Source organism: Rhinopithecus bieti, unplaced genomic scaffold (genome assembly GCF_001698545.2).
Source record: "Rhinopithecus bieti isolate Rb0 unplaced genomic scaffold, ASM169854v2 scaffold_7884, whole genome shotgun sequence".
Taxonomy (NCBI): domain Eukaryota; kingdom Metazoa; phylum Chordata; class Mammalia; order Primates; family Cercopithecidae; genus Rhinopithecus; species Rhinopithecus bieti.
The window spans coordinates 24,120-46,414 of record NW_016806331.1 but is presented as its reverse complement, the minus strand read 5'-3'; the positions used below and the strand labels follow the sequence as shown (position 1 = coordinate 46,414).

Sequence of the window (22,295 nt, the reverse complement as noted above, 5' to 3'; positions counted from 1 at the left end):
AAGTGATCCAGCTGCCTCTACCTCCCAAAGTGCTGATATTAGCGGCGTGAGCCACCATGCCTGGCCTACCTTGTTCTTATTAGATATTTGAAAAAATCCTACCTTTTCACAGAAAATTAAAATTCATTCCTAACATACATGAAGAACAGGCTTTTTACTATACAAGGTTATTAAGACATAAAAAGTTTTCTTCATGCAATTATTTCACAGTACTTAGCGTTTGGGGATGCTATACTTACAAGGTAAATTAGCTTCAAGTTCTGCAACCTCTGTAGAAACAAAGAAATTATTATTATTAATATTAGTCGATTACTCCACATAAAATCACCAGTTCGAAATTGGCAATTTCCTCTAGAACACTGAAGAAAAAAAAATAAACTGAATGAACTGAATAAAACCTAGTCTAAAGTTTAGACTTTAAGCCATTTAGTTGCTTTCAATATACAAAGTGACCTGCAGAAGGCCAACAAATTCAGTCAAAAGTCCTTGAATATTCACTTTAATGTAAAAGAAAAACATTGTAAATTAACACAGAAATGACCTACAGGTAGCCAGTTACTACAATGTTTTTAAAAGTCGTTCCAAGCACTGGAAAGAGTCCTCTCAAAATCTGATCTACATGCACCTTGTGTCTATGTCTGTTCCCAATGCTATCTTCTAGTTACCCCCTCATAGCCGCATTTCTTGGCCCCAGTCCTCTGCCCAAGTGCCTCAGACATCGCAGTCCCTCTTCTACCAGCCACTCATTTGGTGTTTAAGCCCAGCACCCCTCTGCAGGACAAAACTGCAAACCCCCACCACAATCCTGCTCACCACTTCTATTCAACACAGTACTAGAAGTCTAAACCAGAGCAATCAGACAAGAAAAAGAAATAAAAGGCATTCAAACTAGAAAGAAAGAAAATTATCCCAATTTCAGGTGACATGATCCTATATGCAGAAAGCCCTAAAGACCCCCCCCCCCCCCGCACACACACACACACACAGACACACACACACACTTTAGAATAAAACGCTTAGGAATAAATTTAAGGAGATAAAAGATATGTATACTGAAAACTGTAAAACATTAATGAAAGACATTAAAGAAGACACAAATAAATATATGGAAAGATATACCATGTTCATATATTGGAAGAATTAATATTGTTGAAATGTCCGTACTACCTAAAGCAATCTACAGATTCAATGCAATCCCTATCAAAATTTCAATGGCATTTTTCACAGAAATTAAAAAAAAAATTCTAAAATTTGTCTGGAATCACAAAACACCCTGAAAAACCAAAGCAACGTGAGAAAGAACAAAGTTGTAAGCATCATACTTTCTGATTTCAAGCTATAGAAATCAAAACAGCACAGTACTGGCATAGAAACAGACACACAGAACAGAAAAGAGAGTCCAGAAGTAAACCTAAGCATAGGCAAGTCAACTAATTTACGACACAGGTACCAAGAAAACACCACGGGGAAAGGATAGCTCCTTGAATAAATGGTGTTGGGAAAAGTGGATATTCACATGCAAGGGAATAAAACTGGCTCCTTATCTTATACCATACACAAAAAATCAACTCAAAATGAATTAAAGACTTAAATGTAAGACCTGACAGTATATAACTCCTAGAAGAAAAGATAGGGAATAAGTTCCTTGACATGGGCCTTGGCAATGATTTTTTTGATATCACACCAAAAGCTCAGGCAACAAAAGCAAAAATAAGCAAGTGGGATTACATCAAACTAAAAAGCTTCTGTACAGTAAAGGAAGCACTCAGCAAAGTAAAAGGTAGCCTATGTGCCAGGCATGGTGGCTCACACCTGTATTCCCAATACTTTGCGAGGTCAGGTGGGTAGATAGCTTGAGCCCAGGAGTTTAAGACCCATCTGGGCAACACGGCAAAATTTTTTTTTTTTAATAAAATATACAAAACTTAATGGGGCATGGTGGCACACACCTATAGTCCCAACTGCTCAAGATATGAAGTGGGAAGATCACCTGAGCCTGGGAGGTCGAGGCTGCAGTGAGCTGGGACCACACCACCGCACTCTACACCACTCACTCTGGGTGACAAAGTGAGACCCTGTCTCAAAAAAAAAAAAAAAAAAAAAGAAAAAAAAGGTAGTCTATGAATTGGGAGAAAATATTTACAAATCATATATTCAATGAGATTAATATCTAAAATATATAAGGAAATCACACAACTCAATAGCAAAAAAAAAAAAAAATTTTAATCGGGCAAAAAGCATGAATAGATACATATCCAAAGAAGAAATAAAAATGGCCAACAGATATATGCAAAGGTGCTCAACATCAATGAACATCAGGGAAATACAAATCAAAATCATAAGAAATCACCTCACACCTGTTAGAATGGCTACTATCAAAAAGAGTGATAAATGTTGGCAAGAAGGTGGAAAAAAGGGAACCCTTGTATACTGATAGCAGGACTGTATACTTGGTATAGCCATTATGGAAAACAGCATGGAAGTTCCTCAAAAAATTAAAAATAGAACTACCATATCACCCAGCAATCCCACTCTGGTTATCCACCCAAAGAAAACAAAATCACTATGTCAAACAAGTATCTGCGCTTCCATGTTCATTGGAGCATTACTCACAATAGGCAAAATACTGAAATAACCTAAGTGTCACTGACAGCTGGATAAAGAGATTGTGGTATACACTGTATATACGTTGGAACACTGTTCAGCTTTTAAAAAGAGATCCCGCCATTTGCAACAACATGGGTAAATCGAGACATTATGATATATAAAATAAGCCAGACATACAAAGACAAATACTACATTATCTTACGTATATGTAGACTCTAAAGTCAAAACGAAGAAACAGAAAACGGTGGTGACTAGGGCATGGGAGCGGGGAAGGGGGCAGAATGGGGGGTTACAAAGTTATAGTTATATAGGATGAATAAGTCTAGAGACCTGAAGTACAGCATGATGACTATAGTTCATATTATTGTTTTATATGCTGGAAATTTGCCAACAGAGTAGATTCAGGTGTTATCATTTTTAAAAAGGTAAACTATATGAGAAGATGAATATATTAATTGACTGTAGTAAACAACCTACTATGTTTATCAAAGCAGCATACTGGACCAGGCACTGTGGCTAATGCCTGTAATCCCAGTGATTTGGGAGGCCGAGGCAGGATGATTGCTTCAGGCCAGGAGTTTGAGACCAGCCTGGGCAACACAGTGAGACCATGATCTATTTTTTTTTTTTTTTTTTAGCCTTTTTCCACAACCTCCTAATCTCTTAAAACAAAAAAAACAAACAAAGAGTGAGGCATGGTGGCACATGCCTGTAGTCCCAACTACTCAGGAGTCTGAGGTGGGAAGATCACTTGAATCCATGAGTTTGAGGTTATAAATGAGCAATCATCGCCCCACTGTGCTCCAGCCTGGGCAACAAAGTGAGATCACCTCCAAAAAAAAAGGTCTTCTTGTTGTATACCTTAAATATTCATAATAAACAACTAATTAATTAAAAATAAAAACCTGCAGTTTAGCAGGGCATGGGGAAGGGTACACTCTGAAATAACTGAGCTGGCAAAGTCCTCTGTGCCTCAGACAGAAAGTAGTGTGCTCTGGGGTCTTTGGGCCAGGGAGATTCTCTCCAGCTGTGGGGACTAAGGAAGGAGGAGGTTTCTGGGTTGGGCTTTGGCAAGTTAATAAAATTTAGTCCTGCAGAGTTAGGGGAAGAGAGGAGTATTCCAAGCAGACAAATTAGCAATGTGAGAAAGCACAGCGCACGGAAAAGCACAGAAACCAGACAGCATCCAGTGTGGCCAGAAGAAAGGTCCCAAAACAACAGGAGAGCACTGGGAAACAAAGTAGAAAGATAGAAACAGGAGCATGGAGAGAGCCATTGGAGATTTCTGAACAGAAGTTTCTAATCTTTGCCTAAAGAGGACAACCTTAGAAAGGGCAAAGTGCAGGCCAGGTGACCTAAGAGACGGGCAACAAGCACCTGGCAAAGGCAGAAAAGCTTGGGGAAATTCAGAGCAAACAGAATGGAGAGGTTCTGGCAACCGTAAGTGGGTGGAGGGTGTCAAAGATGGCACCCAGGGGTGATGAGCTGGGATGTGGGAGTGCCAGAAAGCCACTAGAGACAAAGAGGAGGAGTAGGGGAGGGGGAGGAAGAGGAGTACGGGAGGGGGAGGAAGAGGAGGAGAACAAGGCTGCGGGCACAAAAAGGGCAAAGGTGAGGGGTACCTGCAAAGTGATGCCACCTGTCATCATGAGACTGGGTAAGGTCAACAAAAGGGAGAAAAAAGAACCTTGGAGAAAGCAATGGCCAAGGAACGGTGGAAGTTACAGATGAGAAACATGCCGAAAAGCAGGAGAGCCATCAGGAACGTGGTGATTCAGTGAAACAGCATAGGGCTTCCAAGGGGAAAGGCCATCGGAAGTGGATCAGACCTTGCTGACTGGCATTCAAAATAGCAGGAAAGCAGGAAGAGAGATGGAACCCAGAGTATGAAATGAAGAACCAAATGTGTGGTCAACATAGCTGCAGCACAACAATTCCTTCAAGAAATGAAGTGGGGAAAGGCAGCAAGGGGAAGGGGCAATGGAGGCCAGAATGCTTGCAAAGCTGACCACTGAGAGGAGGAGTGAGAAGGCTGGCTGAGGGCTCTACTCCGAGGCTCGGGGTTCAGGAGACCTGCATGCAACAACTAAGCACCTGTATAGAGGCGAGTGGCCCATTAAATGCACTCGTTCTAGGGCCCAGGTATGTGGAAGGGGCACCAAAGGTAAAGACAGCGGAGGAGCTAGAGAAAGGGAGAGGCCCACCCACAGTAGCTCCCTCTCATGGCCAGGACATGTTCTGGCCAGGGCAAGCCTTCTCACACTGAGAAAAAGGGCAGATCTCCTCAGTGGAGCTGAGTGTGGGGAGAAGAGGAGAAACAGTTCATCACCCACTTGCTATGATTAGAAATAGAGCAAGTTCCGGCAGGGCGCGGTGGCTCACGCCTGTAATCCCAGCACTTTGGGAGGCCGAGGCGAGCAGATCATGAAGTCAGGAGATACAGACCATCCTGGCTAACACGGTGAAACCCCGTCTCTACTAAAAATACAAAAAATTAGCCGGGCGTGGTGGCGGCGCCTGTAGTCCCAGTTACTCGGGAGGCTGAGGCAGGAGAATGGTGTGAACCCGGGAGGCGGAGATTGCAATGAGCTGAGATCGCACCACTGCACTCCAGCCTGGGCAACAGAGTGAGACTCTGTCTCAAAAAAAAGAAAAAGAAAAAGAAAAGAAATTGAGCAAGTTCTGTGACTAAATACAATCCTGGGAGTCTATCTTCCTGGCAGTCTTATGTAGTGGCCCCTACATTAAAAAATATTCCCTTGACTGGGTGCGGTGGCTCACATCTATAATCCCAGCACTTTGGGAGGCTAAGGCAGGAGGATCGCTTGAGGTCAGGAGTTTCAAACCAGCTTGGGTAATATAGTGAGACTGTCGCTACAAAAACTTAAAATATATACGTATATTAACAAAATATAATGATGGTGATCCTAGGAAAGGTTCACCATTAATCTTCTCATGCCCACACTGATACATAGCTGCCTTTCCAATGGGCCAGATTTTGCCCTTCCTTAGAGCAATGTGTGGGAAAGGCAGAGGGTAGAGGAAGACAATAGAGCCTCGGACCACACCACCCAACGCTGGTCACATCTGACAGGTGTGACCTACAGAGGTGAAGACCAAATGAGTTGTTCATAGTGATCACTTTTAAATAAGGGCTACCTATATAATTAAACTTGATCTTAAAGCAAATACTAACATATTTTATTCTGTATTATTTATATTTTGTTGATTAGAATTTACAAGAAACTGTTCTTAAGGGCCCTTCTTTTGAGAGATTGATGCTGGCCACTGGAATCCAGCTTTCCCTGGTGTGACTCTGTGGCAGCGGCCCAAGCCACTTCAGTAGAGAGTCATAACTCCTGTCATCCAGCTTTTCCTAAGGGAATTTAGAAATGTGTCCAGAGGGCATGGTAAGCGACTGTGGATTGCAAGCAGAGGGGCCAGCATGACAGAAGCAAAAGGTTCAAGAGGACGGTCTAGTGACAAGGGAAGAGGCGAGGTCTGGACACAGAGGGACAATGAGGAGTGAGGCCACTGACCAGTGCTAAACACTGTGATGTGGTAGGACGGAGGAGTGGGAAGAAATGGGCAACAGAACCAGGCCCCTTCTCCTATGGGGATAGGGGTGCGGGAGCAAGAGGCACTCAGGAGCTAGCAGAGTCACAGCCAGAGAGATGACAGACAATATCTGACGAAGAAAGGAATGGAAGCCCTGGCTGCACATTCATCATTTGGGGAGTGTTTTGCTGGTTTGACATTTGACAACTTTGTCAGGGACCAATTTACATACTGTAAAATAGACCCATTTTAAGTAAATGATTCAGTGAATTGTAGTAAATTTTGGAGCTATGTATCCATCACCACAATCTAGTACCTGCTGAGCTTTTAAAAATCCTAATGCCCCATCCCTAACTTTGACCAATTATATCAAGAGTTTCAGGTAGAACTTATACCTCTGAATTTTTAAAATTCTCTCCCAGCACTGGGCGCAGTGGCTCATGCCTATAATGCCAGCACTTTGGGAGGCCGAGGAGGTCAGATTGCATGAGCTCAGGAGTTTGAGACCAGCCTGGGCAACATGGTGAAACCTTGTCTCTACAAAAGATACAAAAATTAGCCAGGTGTGGTGGCATGCATCTGTAGCACCAGCTACTCAGGAGGCTGAAGTGGGAGGATCACTTGAGCCAGAGAGGCAGAGGTTACAGTGTGCTGAGATCATGCCACTGCACTCCAGCCTGGGTGACAGCGTAAGGCCCTGTCTCCAAAAAAAAAAAAAAAAAAAAAAATCAAATTCCAAGATGAGCATCAGGCTCACATTTGCACGTTTGGTGCAATTCAGTCACAGAAGGAGGGCAGGCTGAGGGAGCTCTTGGACCCAGCCTACCAATGACTCTACCACAGTCAGAGTCCCTGCAAGCTTCTGCTCCAAGAGACAGTGCAAGCAAGGACTACAATCCTGGGGCAGAGGATTTCAATACAGATGCTTGGCATTTTAGTTCCACCGGGGCAGACTATAAAATAAGCCAGGCACACTCCCACAGTGCTCCTCTCAGGGAGTTGTCACAAATGACAAGAAGTTTTGCTGCACTTCCAATGAGGGCAAATCAGAATTCACTAACATCAACAGTTATCACCTTAGAGTCAAGGTACAGTAAGACTATAAGCAAAGCTTGGCAGCCTCTGGGCAAAGCAGCGGCCCTTCTCTGCACACCCTTACCACCTGAAGAACGCCACCCACCTACAAGGTAATGAGAAATGAAGATACTTTTAAAATTGCTCAAGTCTTGCCTATCCCAAGATGCTAACACGTCTACCACTCAGTGGCCCGGCATTTCTGGGAGGCATCTGGCTGACACCTTGCACAATTCTCTGGCTGCATAACTTCCTTCTGATAAATTAGACTCTTTTCCTTTCTAACTAAAGATCAAACCACAGGACCCATTTGAAGCATGACTACACTGAAATATCAGATTGCAAAATCCACCTGATCACCACAAAGGCCCCCGCACAGCATGTACTCACCTTCCTGCCCTGACCCTCACAACACTGGGCTCCTGCTGGCTCCTTGCCACCTGCTCCCTGACCCTGCACACCTGTGGGCAGGGGCCATGTAACCTGCCCCAGCCCTATGAGCTCAGTACCTGGCACTGGGGCTGGGCACACATGGGGGGCTCGGGAAAAGGGGGACACATAAGCATACTTGCCTACAGGGTGGCAGTGCCCCTGCTGTGAGTTTCCTCTAAGACCCAAGAACGTTTCTCTTCACATAGCTGGGAACTGAGGAGGCATTCCAAAGGCGCTGTGGACGGAATTTATGCTCCACCCCTAAATTCATGCTGAAGCCCTAACCCCCAATGTGATAGTATTTGGAGGTAATTAGGTGTAGATCAGGTAATGGAGGTGAAGGCCTTGTGATGGGATTCATGCCATTATTTAAAAAAAACAAAAAACAAAGAGGGACCAGAGCTCCCCTTCTCTCCTCCATGTGAAGACACAGCCAGGAAGAGGCCATCTGCAGGTCAGGAAGACAGCCCTCACTAGGAACTTGACTGTGGCCTTCCAGCCTCCAGAAGAGAAACACACGCCTATTGTTTAGGCCAAACTGTCCATGGTCCTTTGTTACAGCGGCCCAAGCTGACAAAGACAAAAGGCTGGTCACACAGGCAGATGACTCTTGGCAAAAGCCAGCTCCAAGCCCCATCAGACAACACCAGGCAGAGCTGCCAAGCCCTTCAACCTAGGTAGAGACAGCTGCCATTTTCCAGGTGACCTGATTACTTCCTTAAACCTGAATCACTGCCTCACAGATTTCTAGAACTAGAACTTTATTTCTTAGCTTCCCACTGCCTCTATGCATTAAAATCCTCAAATCCACCTTTTCTGCATGCCTCACATCTGGGAGACGACTCACACACAGGGTTTCAGCCCCTCCAGAGAGAGCACCACCACGGCTGAGGCCTCACTCTACAGAGCGCAGGTCCACAGTGCTCATGGTCCCCTCCACGCTCCAGAGGAGCAAGGCTGTAATCCTGAAAAGCAGTCACAGCCCCTCTAGCAGAGTCTGGTATCACTAAGAATGGAGCCCACAGGCCTCCTACCACTTACTTTGAACACAAATGCAGGTGACGTCAACTTCAGCCGTCACCTACGCTTCCATAGGGTCCTCCCTGCCCACTGGGCTATGTGTACACCTGAGGGGCTGCCAAGTTTCCCGGGGCAGCTCCACTGGCATTTAACCCTCCAACAAAGCATGTAAAGGTCAGCCTGTGGCCAACTGCCTTACATCCACACTAGCTGGATTCCTCCCCTTGGGCCACTGGTCTAGTTTTTAAAATATGTATTGTAGCACAGAACCTCCCAGCTGCACACGCTGCTAAATGCTGTGACTACCCTGACAATGTGGCATGCCACACCCTGAGCCCGCCCTGCTAGAGTCCCGTGCCAGGACACGCTGGAGACAGCGGTTCCAGAAAATAGTAAATGCTTCTCTTTCTCCCCCAACGCTGAAATGGGGACATGTGGCAGACCTCATATAGGAAGGTGAGGGGTCCCACCTGTGACTGGACTGCTCAGGCAGACACAGACGCCCTCACAGAGGGAGGCCCCTGCACCCCTAGACACTGGGAAGCTCAGGTAGATGGGCAGCCAGACCCTCCCACTCTGCAGTGGTCCCAGCCCCAGCCCCCATCAGCCAAAACAAGAGAAGGTTAGAAACCACCTGGGACTCAGGGGTTGATTGGGACAAGGGGTACACACAGAATCCACCCTGTTTAGCTCCCCTAACTCCAGACTTGACCCTGAAATGGCTCAATTCCAAATCCCCACATTTAACAAAGACTGACACAGGCAAAGGGTCCTGTCAGACCTCCTGGAGTCCCCTGAGATCTTTGCGGGTCACTAACTGTATGCTGAAACTATGATGTGTGTTGGGTGAACAAGTGAAAGAACAGGGAGACAGACAGGCATTCGGCTATCAGATGGAAACAGTGCCAAACTTCGGACAGACAAGAAAGTAACTAATTCTGCCCTGAGGGGTGTTGGGAGGTAGGGAGCACCATGGACTCAGACCCTGATGGACTCAGTCACACGCAGGTTCACAGGGAATGCCGACAACACTGACAATGGCCAGCCCTCCAGTCAGGCCTGGACCCAAGTCAGGACCAGCTCAAATGCAGATCTGACTCCCTCTCCTCAGCGACCCCAGCTTCTGGAGTCAGGACAGACAGCAGCCCAAAATACTCATCGTTCCACACCCTCCAGGCAATGCAGCTACAAGCATCACTCCAGCACCAGCCTGGAGGGTGCCCTCAGAACTGGACTGAGGATGCTGAGGAAATATGGGTGTGGCTGAGGGGGAGCCCTTGTGGGCATCTGGAGGCCTCCCCATGGCCAGCCATTCCAAAGCAGGCCACACGTTTCCAGAGACCTGGAATCGAGCCAGGACAGCTGACTCTGGCCTCCCATCACTGTTCAGAACCAGGCCCACACTTCCAAGAAAAAGAAGAGGCCTCTGTTGTGCAGATACCATTGGCCCTCCCCCACCAGGGACAAGCTCCTGCCTCCCACAAGCTCAGCCCTACTGCCATCTGCACCACACCAGAGCCCACATCACAGGTGAGCAAGGCAATGAGCCAGGTGCTGTGACACAGCAGCACCCAGATCCCCTCAGTGAGGGCTGTGGGCAGGCAGCCTTCAGCAATCAGCCCTTTCAGGGATTTGGTGGCTGCACAGATCTGCACTCCACACGACACCCGTCCCAGGCAACCCTCATCTAACCACTGAAGGGTGCAGAGCAGGAAGACCTGACTATCTCACCAGACTGGGGACAGCTCTGAAGGGCTGTGCTGGTGCTTGCCCTTGCTCCATAGCAGAGGCTATCGTGGGACCTTCCTCTCTACTTGAGTCTCCCTCTGCCCACTCTTGTTTCCTGTGCCTACCCCACAGGTGTTGCCCCAAAAGTACCCCTTAGTAAGGATCCTGCATGACAAACTCCCTACCTCCTCTTCAGGAAACCCAGCCTATGGCATAAAGTCCCAAAGACATATTGACACAATTTTCTACCACCTATGAATGCTCGTGAATAACACCCTTACACAAGCCACAGTACCAGATGACAGTTCTGACTATAGTAATCTTTCTGAACTCCAACACCCCACTTTTCTCAAAGTCCCAAAAGGGAGTCTGGATTTCACCTGGAAAGGATTCTTACTTTATCAGCCCTCAAAGTGCCTTGCCATGCCCTCCAACAGCCACAGACTCCGCCAGCTTCCACAGCACCACTTCCACCACAACTTCCCAGAGGACAGAAGGCCAGACTGCCACCAGGGTCAACAAGCCACCCACAGGGCAAGCTAAACAAGGGAGCACTCTAGGTGCGGACTCCACAAGCATGAACCGTCAGGCACTCTTGCTGCACTCTGTGTGTACAGCCACCTCTCTCAGATCAGGCACACCCTTCTTTACCCAACCTCCACCACAAGCCCAAACTACTCACCACTCAGCCTGGCCTGCAGCCCCTGAGGCAGGTGGAGGGAAAGGCCATGAGAGGGGAGGTTACACTGAGTTCTACTGCCATTTATGGCCAGACTCTGAAACTTAATCGCCACCAGTGCCTGGGGAGGATGGAAATGGTGGCCTCAAGAGTTGGCTCTGCACCTTTCCTTGTGAGACCCTGCTTGTTCTTGATGGGTCGCACAAAGTCAAAGAACCTCAGCTGGGCCCTGTCAACCCAGACAAAGATATTTCCTTCCTTGGAGCTGGAGGGGAGCCCAGGTTGGTGGGTCTTAGTGGGCTCTGTCAGGCCCCGGAGCCCGCAGAGAGCTCCAGGGTGAGTTCCTGAGCAGGGCAGGAGACATGGAGACGCAGAGCCTCCTTGAACTATCTTTTCTGTGGACTTGCACTTCTATTCTGCTACTTTGGTTTCTGCTGTTTGCATCTGCTCCCCCAGAGCCTGTCCTACCCCAGTATGTGGTTCTGGCTGTCTTGCTGCAATAAAGCCGCAAACTGGGCAAGTTTCTTAACCTGAGTCTCAGCAGTTCATGGGTAAAATGAAGCATCCATCTGGTAAGGCTTTGAAAAGTCAAACAAGAATTACCCCATTAAGTGCCTACTATGACTCGAATGGGGAAATTCATGTTGAAGCTCAATCTCCACTGTGGTAGTATTAAGAGGTGGGGCCTCCAGGGAAGTGATGGTCACCAGGGCTCTGCCTTATGAATGGATTAGTGCCTTATAAAAGGGCAGGAGGAAACTAGCTTAGGCCCTTTTTGCCCTTCCATCTCTTCTGCCATGTGAAGACACAGCAACAAGGTGCTATCTTTGAAGCAGAGTACTACCTGTACCAGATACCAATCCTACTAGGATCCTGGACTTCCCAGCCTCCAAAACTGTGAGAAGTAAACCTCTATTGTTTATAAATTACCCAATTTGTGGCATTTTGTTACAGCAGCACAAATGAACTAAGAAGGTGCCCAACAGAGGGCCTGGCCCTAAGTGCTCAGTATACAAAAGCTACTACTATTAGTTACTATTAACCATGACGATGATTGGGTAAAGATGGGACAGTCCATTTGTCAGCTTCTACCCACTCCTCCTCAGCTAACATCCAGGCCCTCCTAGCTGCAACTCCTTAGTCACCGAAGCACTCACTGTCTACTCCAAGTACGGCAACAACACACCATTTTCCTGGCTATGCTGCAAATGGAGCCCAGAATCTGAGAAGACACTCAAGTCCTATCAGGCACACCCAAGTAAGGTGCTCCAGCTCTTGCCCCGCCCTCTGGGCCTCTTAGGGTAAAGCCTCCAGCACAACAGACGCTGAATACAGGCTTACTAGGTAAGGCCAAAATGTGAAATACCATTCTCACTCCACTTTCAACCAATCATACAACAGGCTGGATAATCCAAAACTAAGTCCAAACTCAGGGGCAGAGGGAGAATAAGAAAAAGAGTACAGGCCAGGAACAGTGGCTCATGCCTGTTACCCCAGCACTTTGGGAGGTCGAGGCAGGCAATCACTTGAGGTCAGGAGTTTGAGACCAGCCTGGTCAACATGTTGAAACCCTGTCTCTACTAAAAATAAAAAAATTAGCTGGGCGTGGTGGCGCATGCCTGTAATTCCAGCTACTCAGGAGGCTGAGGCATGAGAATCGCTCAAACCTGGGAGGTGAAAGTTGCAGTGGGCCGATATCGTGCCACTGCATTCTGTCTCAAAAAAGAAAAAGAAAAAGAGGGCATTGTTAAGTCCCCACAAACCCCGTGCCCTCACAGTTCCCATTCCTATCCCAGTTTAACAGTGATTTGTGTCTGGGAAGGCCAAGCACAGCACATTTATATACAGCAGCTTTTCTGCTGTTAGATGCCTTCAGGACATGTAAATGCCTGTAATCTCCATGTTTTCAACCTAATACAACATGAAAACAGGGAGTGCAAATACACTAATCAACCATTTGCTTTCTAGCTGCTCTATATGCAGGAAATGTAAACACTTGTCAGGTGCGGTGGCTCACACTTGTAATCCCAACACTTTGGGAGAACCGAGGTGGGTGGATCACTTGAGCCCAGGAGTTCAAGACTAGCCTGGAAAACATAATGAAACCCCGTCTCTACCAAAATAAAATAAAAAATAAAATAATTAGCTGGGCATGGTGGTGCACGCCTGTAGTCCCAGCTACTCAGGAGGCTGAGGTGACAGGATCATCTGAGCCCAGGAGGTTGAGGCTGCAGTGAGCCATGATTGTGCCACTGCACTCCAGCCTGGTGACAGAGTAAGACCCTGTCTCAAAAANGCACATTTATATACAGCAGCTTTTCTGCTGTTAGATGCCTTCAGGACATGTAAATGCCTGTAATCTCCATGTTTTCAACCTAATACAACATGAAAACAGGGAGTGCAAATACACTAATCAACCATTTGCTTTCTAGCTGCTCTATATGCAGGAAATGTAAACACTTGTCAGGTGCGGTGGCTCACACTTGTAATCCCAACACTTTGGGAGAACCGAGGTGGGTGGATCACTTGAGCCCAGGAGTTCAAGACTAGCCTGGAAAACATAATGAAACCCCGTCTCTACCAAAATAAAATAAAAAATAAAATAATTAGCTGGGCATGGTGGTGCACGCCTGTAGTCCCAGCTACTCAGGAGGCTGAGGTGACAGGATCATCTGAGCCCAGGAGGTTGAGGCTGCAGTGAGCCATGATTGTGCCACTGCACTCCAGCCTGGTGACAGAGTAAGACCCTGTCTCAAAAAAAAAAAAAAAAAAAAAAATTAAAGAAATGTAAACACTTGTTATAAAGTAAAGCTGGGCACAGTGGCTCACGTCTGTAATCCCAGCACTTTGGGAGGCCAAAGCAGGTGGATCACCTGAGGTCAGGAGTCTGAGATTAGCCTGGCTAACATGGTGAAACCTCGTCTCTATTAATGGCTGGGCGCAGTGGCTCAGGCTTGTAATCCTAGCACTTTGGGAGGCCAAGGCAGGTGGATCACCTGAGGTCAGGAGTTCAAGACTAGCCTGGCTAACATGGTGAAACTCCATCTCTATTAAGCATACAAAAATGGCCAGGCACAGTGGCTCATGCTTGTAATCCTAGCACTTTGGGAAGCTGAGGCAGGCAGATCACCTGAGGTCAGGAGTTTGAGACCAGCCTGGCCAACTTGGCAAAACCTCATCTCTACTAAAAATACAACAAATTAGCTGGGCGTGGTGGCAGGCGCCGGTAATCCCAGCTACTAGGGAGGCTAAGGCAGGAGAATCACTTGAACCCCGGGGGCAGAGGCTGCAGTGAGCCAAGACTGCACCACTGTACTCCAGTCTGGGCGACAAGGGAGAGCCTCCATCTCAAAAAAAAAAAAAAAAAAAATACAAAAATTTGGCCAGGCGTAGGGGCTCATGCTTGTAATCCCAGCACTTTGGGAGGCCAAGGCAAGCAAATCACCTGAGGTCGGGAGTTCAAGACCAGCCTGACCAACATGGAGAAACCCCGTCTTTACTAAAAAGACAAAATTAGCCAGGCGTAGTAGCGCATGCCTGTAATCCCAGCTACTTGAGGCTGAGGCAGAATTGCTTGAACCTGGGAGGCAGAGGTTGTGGTGAGCCGAGATCATGCCACTGCACTCCAGCCTGGACAAAAAGAGCAAAATTCTGTTTAAAAAAAAAAAATTAGCTGGGCGTGGTGGCAGGTGCCTGTAATTTCAGCTACTCAGGAGGCTGAGGCAGGAGAACTGCTTGAACCCGGGAGGTGGAGGTTGCAGTGAGCCAAGATTGCTCCACCGCACTCCAGCCTGGGTGAGAGTGAGACTCTGTCTCAAAAAAATAAATAAATAAAATACAAAGTTAACTTTTTTATAATTAAGCAAATTATAATATCCTTAAAGGCTGCAACTGTTTCCTCATCTTTCATAGGTCTTATGACCCCTAAGAAACCGACTTCAGGCCGGGCGCGGTGGCTCAAGCCTGTAATCCCAGCACTTTGGGAGGCCGAGGCGGGTGGATCACGAGGTCAGGAGATCGAGACCCTCCTGGCTAACACGGTGAAACCCCGTCTCTATTAAAATACAAAAAACTAGCCGGGCGCGGTGGCGGGCGCCTGTAGTCCCAGCTACTCGGAGGCTGAGGCGGGAGAATGGCGGAAACCCGGGAGGCGGAGCTTGCAGTGAGCCGAGATCGCGCCACTGCACTCCAGCCTGGGCGACACAGCGAGACTCCGTCTCAAAAAAAAAAAAAAAAAAAAAAAGAAACCGACTTCAAAGCACTTGAAAATGTTAAGAGTTTGCTAAATGAATAAATGCAAAATTTACGCTCAAACATACAAATGAATGCATATTTGCATGCACACATACTCTCACACATTTTACCAACCCTTCTCCAGGATAAAGTTTCTCCTCACCAACATGGATAGCAGAAGTCAACTAAAACTGTAGAATACTACATGTTAATAATTCCTTGAAGAGAACTAATTTTTCACAAGACTCGCCGTAGGCTTTGACCTGAATAAAACAGGAAAAGATCCTAAGAGACTACAAAATGTGACTCCTTCCCCTTTACAGAGCAGAAACTATGGTGCTGAGAATCAGAAAGAAAGGAAGATAATGGCAGCTCTGAAACCAGTCTTAGGCCTTGCCGACTCTCAGCACCTTATTCTTTCTGCTAGCATTTTGGCAGACGTGACAAAGAACATCCCATACCATCTCCCTGCAACAGCGTGCTCACATCATCTGCATGGTACAATGTCCTTCCACTATAAGAGATAAGCAATTATATTTTAAAATCTTTTTAAACAGGTATTTCTATTCAGCAGTGGGTTGCTTTATATCCCCAAAGACTCTCCAGTCAAACTTCCGTTTGTTACAGGATACAAAAACAGTTCACACGAATGATCATTACCTTTAACAAGCAATTTGTCTCTCACAGAAACCCTCCGAGTCGAGTCGGACGCTGTGGCTGCCGTCCGGGACCCTTTGAGACCATCGTCACGCTTCAGTTTGCTTGCTAGCGTTAGCATTACTGCTGCCTTTACCCTGAAAGACAGCAATGAAAGCAGGGTTAAGGACCAGGTCTCCAGAGACTAATTAGACATTGAGGAAAATGTACAGGTGCTTTTGTATTTTGATTTTTTCCCATAATTTAGTTATGGAAAAAATTTGCACACATTAATAAGACTGGATTCCTTCATAATACATTTGAAAAGCTCTATGCCATCCTCTATAAGCCTAACTTAAAATTATGAATTAACTTTATTTATTTTTATTTTTTATTTCTTGAGACGGAGTTTTGCTCTTGTTGCCCAGGCTGGAGTGCAATGGTGAAATCTCAGCTCACCGAAACCTCCGCCTCCCAGGTTCAAGCAATTCTCCTGCCTCAGCCTCCTGAGTAGCTGGGATTACAGGCATGCAGCACCATGCCTGGCTAATTTTGTATTTTTAGCAGAGACAGGGTTTCTCCATGTTGAGGTTGGTCTCAAACTCCTGACCTCAGGTGATCCGCCTGCCTTGGCCTCCCAAAGTGCTGGGATTACAGGCATGAGCCACCGTGCCTGGCCATGAATTAATAGTTTTTTAAAAAGAGAGTCACGGCTGGGCACAGTGGCTCAAAAATACAATCCCAGCACTTTGGGAGGCCAAGGTAGGAGGATCGCTTGAGCCTAAAAGCTCAAGACCAGCCTGGGCAATATGGCAAAACCCTGTCTCTACAAAAAATACAAAAAAATGAGCCAGGGGGGTGGCGTGCGCCTGTAGTCCCAGCTACTCGGGAAGCTGAGGTGGGAGGATCCCTTGGGCCTGGGAGGCTGGGGATGCGGTGAGCCGTGATTGTGCTACTGCACTCCGGCCTGGGTGACAGAGCGAGACCCTGTCTCCAAAAAAAAAAAAAAAAAAAAATTAAAATTAAAAAGTCATGCATTTCACACTCACTGGTTACCCACTAGGTGCCAGGCCCTGGGATGTGGTTGTGACGAAGCTCCCGTGGAACACAATGTCTAGGGTGCCTCCACAGCTTCTCAACCAGCATGCCCTCACCAACGGGTTCCACATGGGTCCATTACTGTCCACTAGTAAGTCTGCCCTGCCCTGCTGCAGGGGATCATGCACACACATGGTATGGTCCCAGGGTCTGGCCCATCACCAACTGAAGCAGCACAGCCTCTGGTGGAAGAGGAGCACCACTCTTTGCTCTCCTTCCTCCTTTAATAAAGGTGTGGCTAGAGCCTTAACAAGCATCTTCTCATTTATTCATGCTGTGTTGCATTTACTTACGTTTGTGTTTTATTTATATTTTTTGGCAATTTCAACATCAAGACTGAATTAAAATTAATGTCCCAAAGTAGATTATGTTCATTGGTGGCTTCCACCCCATCTGTGTTGCAGGTTCCCCTGCTGTAAGCTCCACTGGGAGGGACAACAAAGACCAAACACAGGTGATGCCACTTGCTGCCTGGGAGACAGTTGAAGAAATGCCACAATTTGTTTAAGATTTTATTTTTTAAGGGCAGTTTTAAGTACACAGTAAAATTAAGAGGAAGGTACAGAGATTCCCCATATGCTCCCTGCCCCAACACATGGACATCCTCCCCTATTACCAACATCTCCCACCAGAGGGTACATTTGTTACAATTAATGAACCCACATCAACACATGATAACTCAAAGTCCACAGCTTACATTATGATCCCACTAATTATAAGGGTAACTATCCTCTAGACTCTGCCTTCTATTTCTAACACAAACTGATATTAATCTTCCTCCTAACTCTTACTTACTTTGCCATGGTCAGAGAGAGTCTCTGGAACTTCTTTTGACTGAGGACAAATATTTGTCACTAGGGCCGGGCGCTGTGGCTCACGCCTGTAATCCCAGCACTTCAGGAGAATGAGGCAGGAGGATCACGAGGTTAGGAGATTGAGACCATCCTGGCCAACATGGCGAAACCCTGTCTCTACTAAAATACAAAAAATTAGCTGGGTGTGGTGGCGCACACCTGTAGTCCCAGCTACTGGGGAGGCTGAGGCAGGAGAATCGCTTGAACCCGGGAGGCAGAGGTTACAGTGAGCTGAGATTGTACCACTGCACTCCAGCCTGGCAACAGAGCGAGACTCAAAAATAAAATAAAATAAAATAAATTGTCACCAGTTCAATATTTCCATAATTTCCTTTATTGCTTTCATATCATTTTATTTCAATACCACTCTGATCATTTCAACAGAAAACGATCTAAAAATTCCATGTGAAAAGCCTGACATAAGCACAGAAATTTTAGGTTGAGACTAAGATCCTGAAAGTCAAATAAGAATACTCCTTTCCTCATTGGCATTTTAAACCATTTTTCACCCAGGTCTCTTACACAGTTTCTCACATCATCTTCTGCCTATCTCCTAAAGGCTGTCAGATTTTATTTTTTATTGTTTGTATCATGAAAACAGTATAGGCCGGGCATGGTAGCTCATGCCTGTAATCCCAGCACTTTGGGAGGCCAAGGCGGGTGGGTCACCTGAGGTCGGGAGTTCTAAACCAGCCTGGCCAACATGGTGAAACCCCATCTCTACTAAAAATACCAAAAAAAATCAGCTGGGCCTGGTGGTGGGTGCCTGTACCAGCTACTCAGGAGGCTGAGGCAGGAGAATAGGTTGAACCCACAAGGTGGAGGATGAAGTGATGGTGCCATTGCACTCCAGCCTGGGCAACAAGAGTGAAACTGCATCTCAAAAAATAAAAAAATTTAAAGAATTTTTAAAAAATGAAAACAATTCATAGAATACGATCTTCTGAACTGCACAGTCTTTTCCACTCAGAGGACACGGACATACACATACCGTAAACCCCTTAAGAAGCACTGGTCTAAAGGCTTCCGAGACAGCTCTGCACTTCCACAGTCATAAGCTCTTAGAATTGCAAAGCTGGAATGGACTTCTCCTACTCCCATTCCATTTTAACATGTGGACCCCAGGACAACAGGGGCCCAGAAGGCAGGCTGCCGAAAGCCACTCAGCTGCTAGAAGCAGTCACCAAAGACACACTAGTTTCCCTCTCATGGATGACAAAAATGTTTTTTGCTTGTTTTTTGAGACAGGTCTTGCTCTGTAGCCCAGGCTGGAGTGCAGTGGCGTGACTCGAGCTCAGTGCGGCCTCTAACTGCTAGGTTCAAGAGATCCTCTCACCTCAGCACCCCCAACCCCCAAAGCAGCTAGGATTACAGGCACGCACCATTACGCCCAGTTAATTTTAATTTTTGTAGAGACAGGGCTTCACCATGTTACCCAGGCTGGTCTTGAACTCCTGAGTTGAAGCAATCCACCTGCCTCAGCCTCCCAAAGTGCTGGGACTACAGACGTGAGCCACCACGCCCAGCAGGACATGTTTTTATCTCGATTGTGGTCATGGTTTCAGACTAATCAATTACACAATTTAAATATGGGCAGTTTAGTGTATTTCAATTATGCCTCAATAAAGTTGACAAAAATGTGAAAATAAGCCAACATTACTTTCTTCATTGTTACGCTACTGTGCCATCTCCTCAGGTGGACCTCCATAAGAGCACATCTTCACAGCTTCGCCCAGGGCAAAGCAGCTGGGTTCAGCTGATGAAGTTACTTCATAGGGAAAAAGTCACAAACACCTGTAGGGGCTTCAGCTACCACAGACATTAGCACCATCTAGAGCCAAGCTCTCCTGCTTCAGCCCCTACCTGGAATGATCTTGTCAAATATCCCTCACAAGGATTCCTTGTCATGGAACAGTGTTTCCCTTCCCAGCCAAGTCTGCTGCCACGTGTGCAGACTCGATCACATCAGTCCTGCCACATCATCAGGGTCACCCAATTATAGACCAAGACGTGCATCCATCCATCACCTGGGGGTCAGCTGGATGCACCAGATGCCCTACACAAGGACTACCAGGTCTCTGGCTGACCTTGGGAATGCAAATGAAGCAAAGAGTAAAAAATAAAAGCACAACATGCTTGAACATGAGTTCAGGAGGCAGTAACCTAGGAAAGCCAGAATGAAGAGTCCCATAGAACAGCAAGCACCAGGGCCACACCCAGCTCCCCGAGAACCTGCACTGAAGGAGGCTCAGGGGTGCCTGGGGAGACTGATCCCTCACATACTGAAAGGCTCACCACCAAGAAACTCTTCTGTACCACTACAGTCTGCAGGCTATGCTTAATGCTTTTATACCCCCAATCATGCCACGACGAAATCCTCTCTGTGGGCAGAAGATGCTCCAATATTCAATTCCACTGGAAGAGTCAGATTGCTGGTTTACTATCTTCAAGTCTGTGACTTGCGAGATATAAAAGAATGTTCAACACTGGTGTTTTGTTTTCCATAGAAAGTAATAAAAAATGTACTTCCCTAACATTCTAAGAAATCTAATACAGTGACCATCTATTTTTCTGTCATGTGTATCATTTTCACATGCCACTTTAAGGATAAACCCAAGGCCTAATTTGGGAATGTTTCCATAGCTATAAAATTAAATCTATACCAAAGGATTCTAACAAAAAATAAGTATTCAAACTGTCAAGCGGCTAGCTGAATACCTGCAGTTGCTTCAGAATTCTTTTCCTTCTTCAATATGTTTCAACTCTTGAAGATCTGGTTTAAAACAAAACTTCCTCTTTCCTGCAAATTACACTCTAAGGCAGCATTTCGGTAACATCAGCTGTTCTGAACAGCATTCTCAGTCTCTAAATTCCACAAGTTGTAATTGGCCCAGTTAGGTTCTTCCTCTGGATGGGACCTGCTTTCTGACGGCCCAAAGAGTATCTGGTGTGCAATGTATTAGTGTCATCAAGTGATATTTACTCAGCATCCCTGCAAGCAATGGCAAAACCAGGCCATGTCACTTTGTGCAGGGACGCCAGGGGCCAGTCAGCTCAAGGTGAGGGGGCTACTTATTTACAATTCCTTCCTAATGGAGACATCGCAATCCAAGCATAAAGGATGGGACTGCGGGTCACTAGGGGACACTCAACTTCCCCAGTCAAAGGGGCCCAGATCAGGGCACAACAAAGTCCATATCCCACTCTTCCACAGAATGCCAGTGCCCAAGAACCTCCTGCTTGGCACAGAAGTACGCTGGTTGACTGACCATCTTTGGAGCCCAGCCCCTTCTATTTTCAGCAGTGAACCTGCCCCTTCCTGCACTGCCTACTACCTGAAAGGCAGGTATGTCCAGGTTGGGGGACAGCACTACACTTGGTGTGGTTCTGTCTCTCAATCTCTCTCCCACCTCTATGCTCCCCCTTACCTTCATCTCACTCCTCAGCCAGGATTCCTCTGCACCAGGCAGGCCAATTTCCTCTTTGTTCCTTCACAACACCCTGTTCATTTCCAGAAGCTTCTATTCAATCTGATACCCAGGTCTGGAATGCCCTCCTTCCTTCACAAACGAATCCTACCCCTTCCTTAAGGGGAAGATTCCTACCTAGATTCCAACGTCTCCTCCTCCAAGAAGCTTTCTCTGGCTGTTCCAACCCATCCTGCCCCCACTTTCAGGCGGTCGGGAATGCAGGGTGGGGGGCCCAATTCCCTCCTGTGACAGATGAGGAAACTGAGCCCAGGGAGGGGAAGGACACACCCAAGATGACACACCAGCAGAACCAGGTCTGGAACCAAGATTCTGCAGCACTAATTGCTCCAAGATGCCTTTCCCTCCTCGTCTCCTTTGCTGTGGCAAAAATTTTCCAAACTAGCCTGGCCGCCCCCAATTGTAGGTAAGCGCCCATACTTACTCTTCGCGCTGCAGGTACACGGACGGGGCGCGAGTTGTCACTCCCCTCACCTCCCCCGCTCCTCACGGCCTAGCGTGACTCCTGCCGCGATCGGGAGTCCAGTCCCGCTTTCTGCGGCCACGTCGGGCCGGTGACCTTGGCCAGGCGCTGGACGCCCCGCTTCCTCCCTACAAGGCAGGCAACCGATCCCGCGAGTGGGGCGTGTGTGGCCAGGTCTGTGCCACGCTCGACCCAGGGCCTGGTTCACATTAGGTGCTCGGCGCGGGCCGTCCCCAGGAGCCGCCGCGGTCACTCACTGCCGGGCGAGGCCAGCGCCCTGGCCACTGACGCCGCCTCCGACCCCCGGCTCGCTGCCCGCGGCCCGCAGTCCCTTCCCATTCACGCCGCTCGGCCTTGCGTCCAGGTGCCCGCGCCCGCCCGGCCCCCGGCGTGAGGAACCCGGTGGGCCTGAGGCGGCCCCGCCA

At 47.3% G+C, this 22,295-nt stretch overlaps 1 protein-coding gene across 2 annotated transcripts in view; it reads right to left on the bottom strand.

Moving 5' to 3' along the window:
• UBE2F (ubiquitin conjugating enzyme E2 F (putative)) overlaps positions 1–22,126 on the bottom strand; it is a 75,295-nt gene extending 53,169 nt beyond the window's left edge. The window contains exons 1-3 of one of the 2 annotated variants that reach the window (XM_017875548.1): positions 21,832–22,126; positions 15,992–16,125; positions 240–269 (exon numbers count right to left, since the gene is read on the bottom strand). In XM_017875548.1, coding sequence (XP_017731037.1) covers positions 240–269; positions 15,992–16,109 — 148 coding nt within the window. In that variant the 5' untranslated portion in view covers positions 16,110–16,125; positions 21,832–22,126. Of the gene's footprint in view, positions 1–239; positions 270–15,991; positions 16,126–21,831 lie in introns of those variants that run through there. The other variant, XM_017875547.1, reaches the window with a different exon arrangement.
• Between the last annotated feature and the right edge of the window lie 169 nt (positions 22,127–22,295).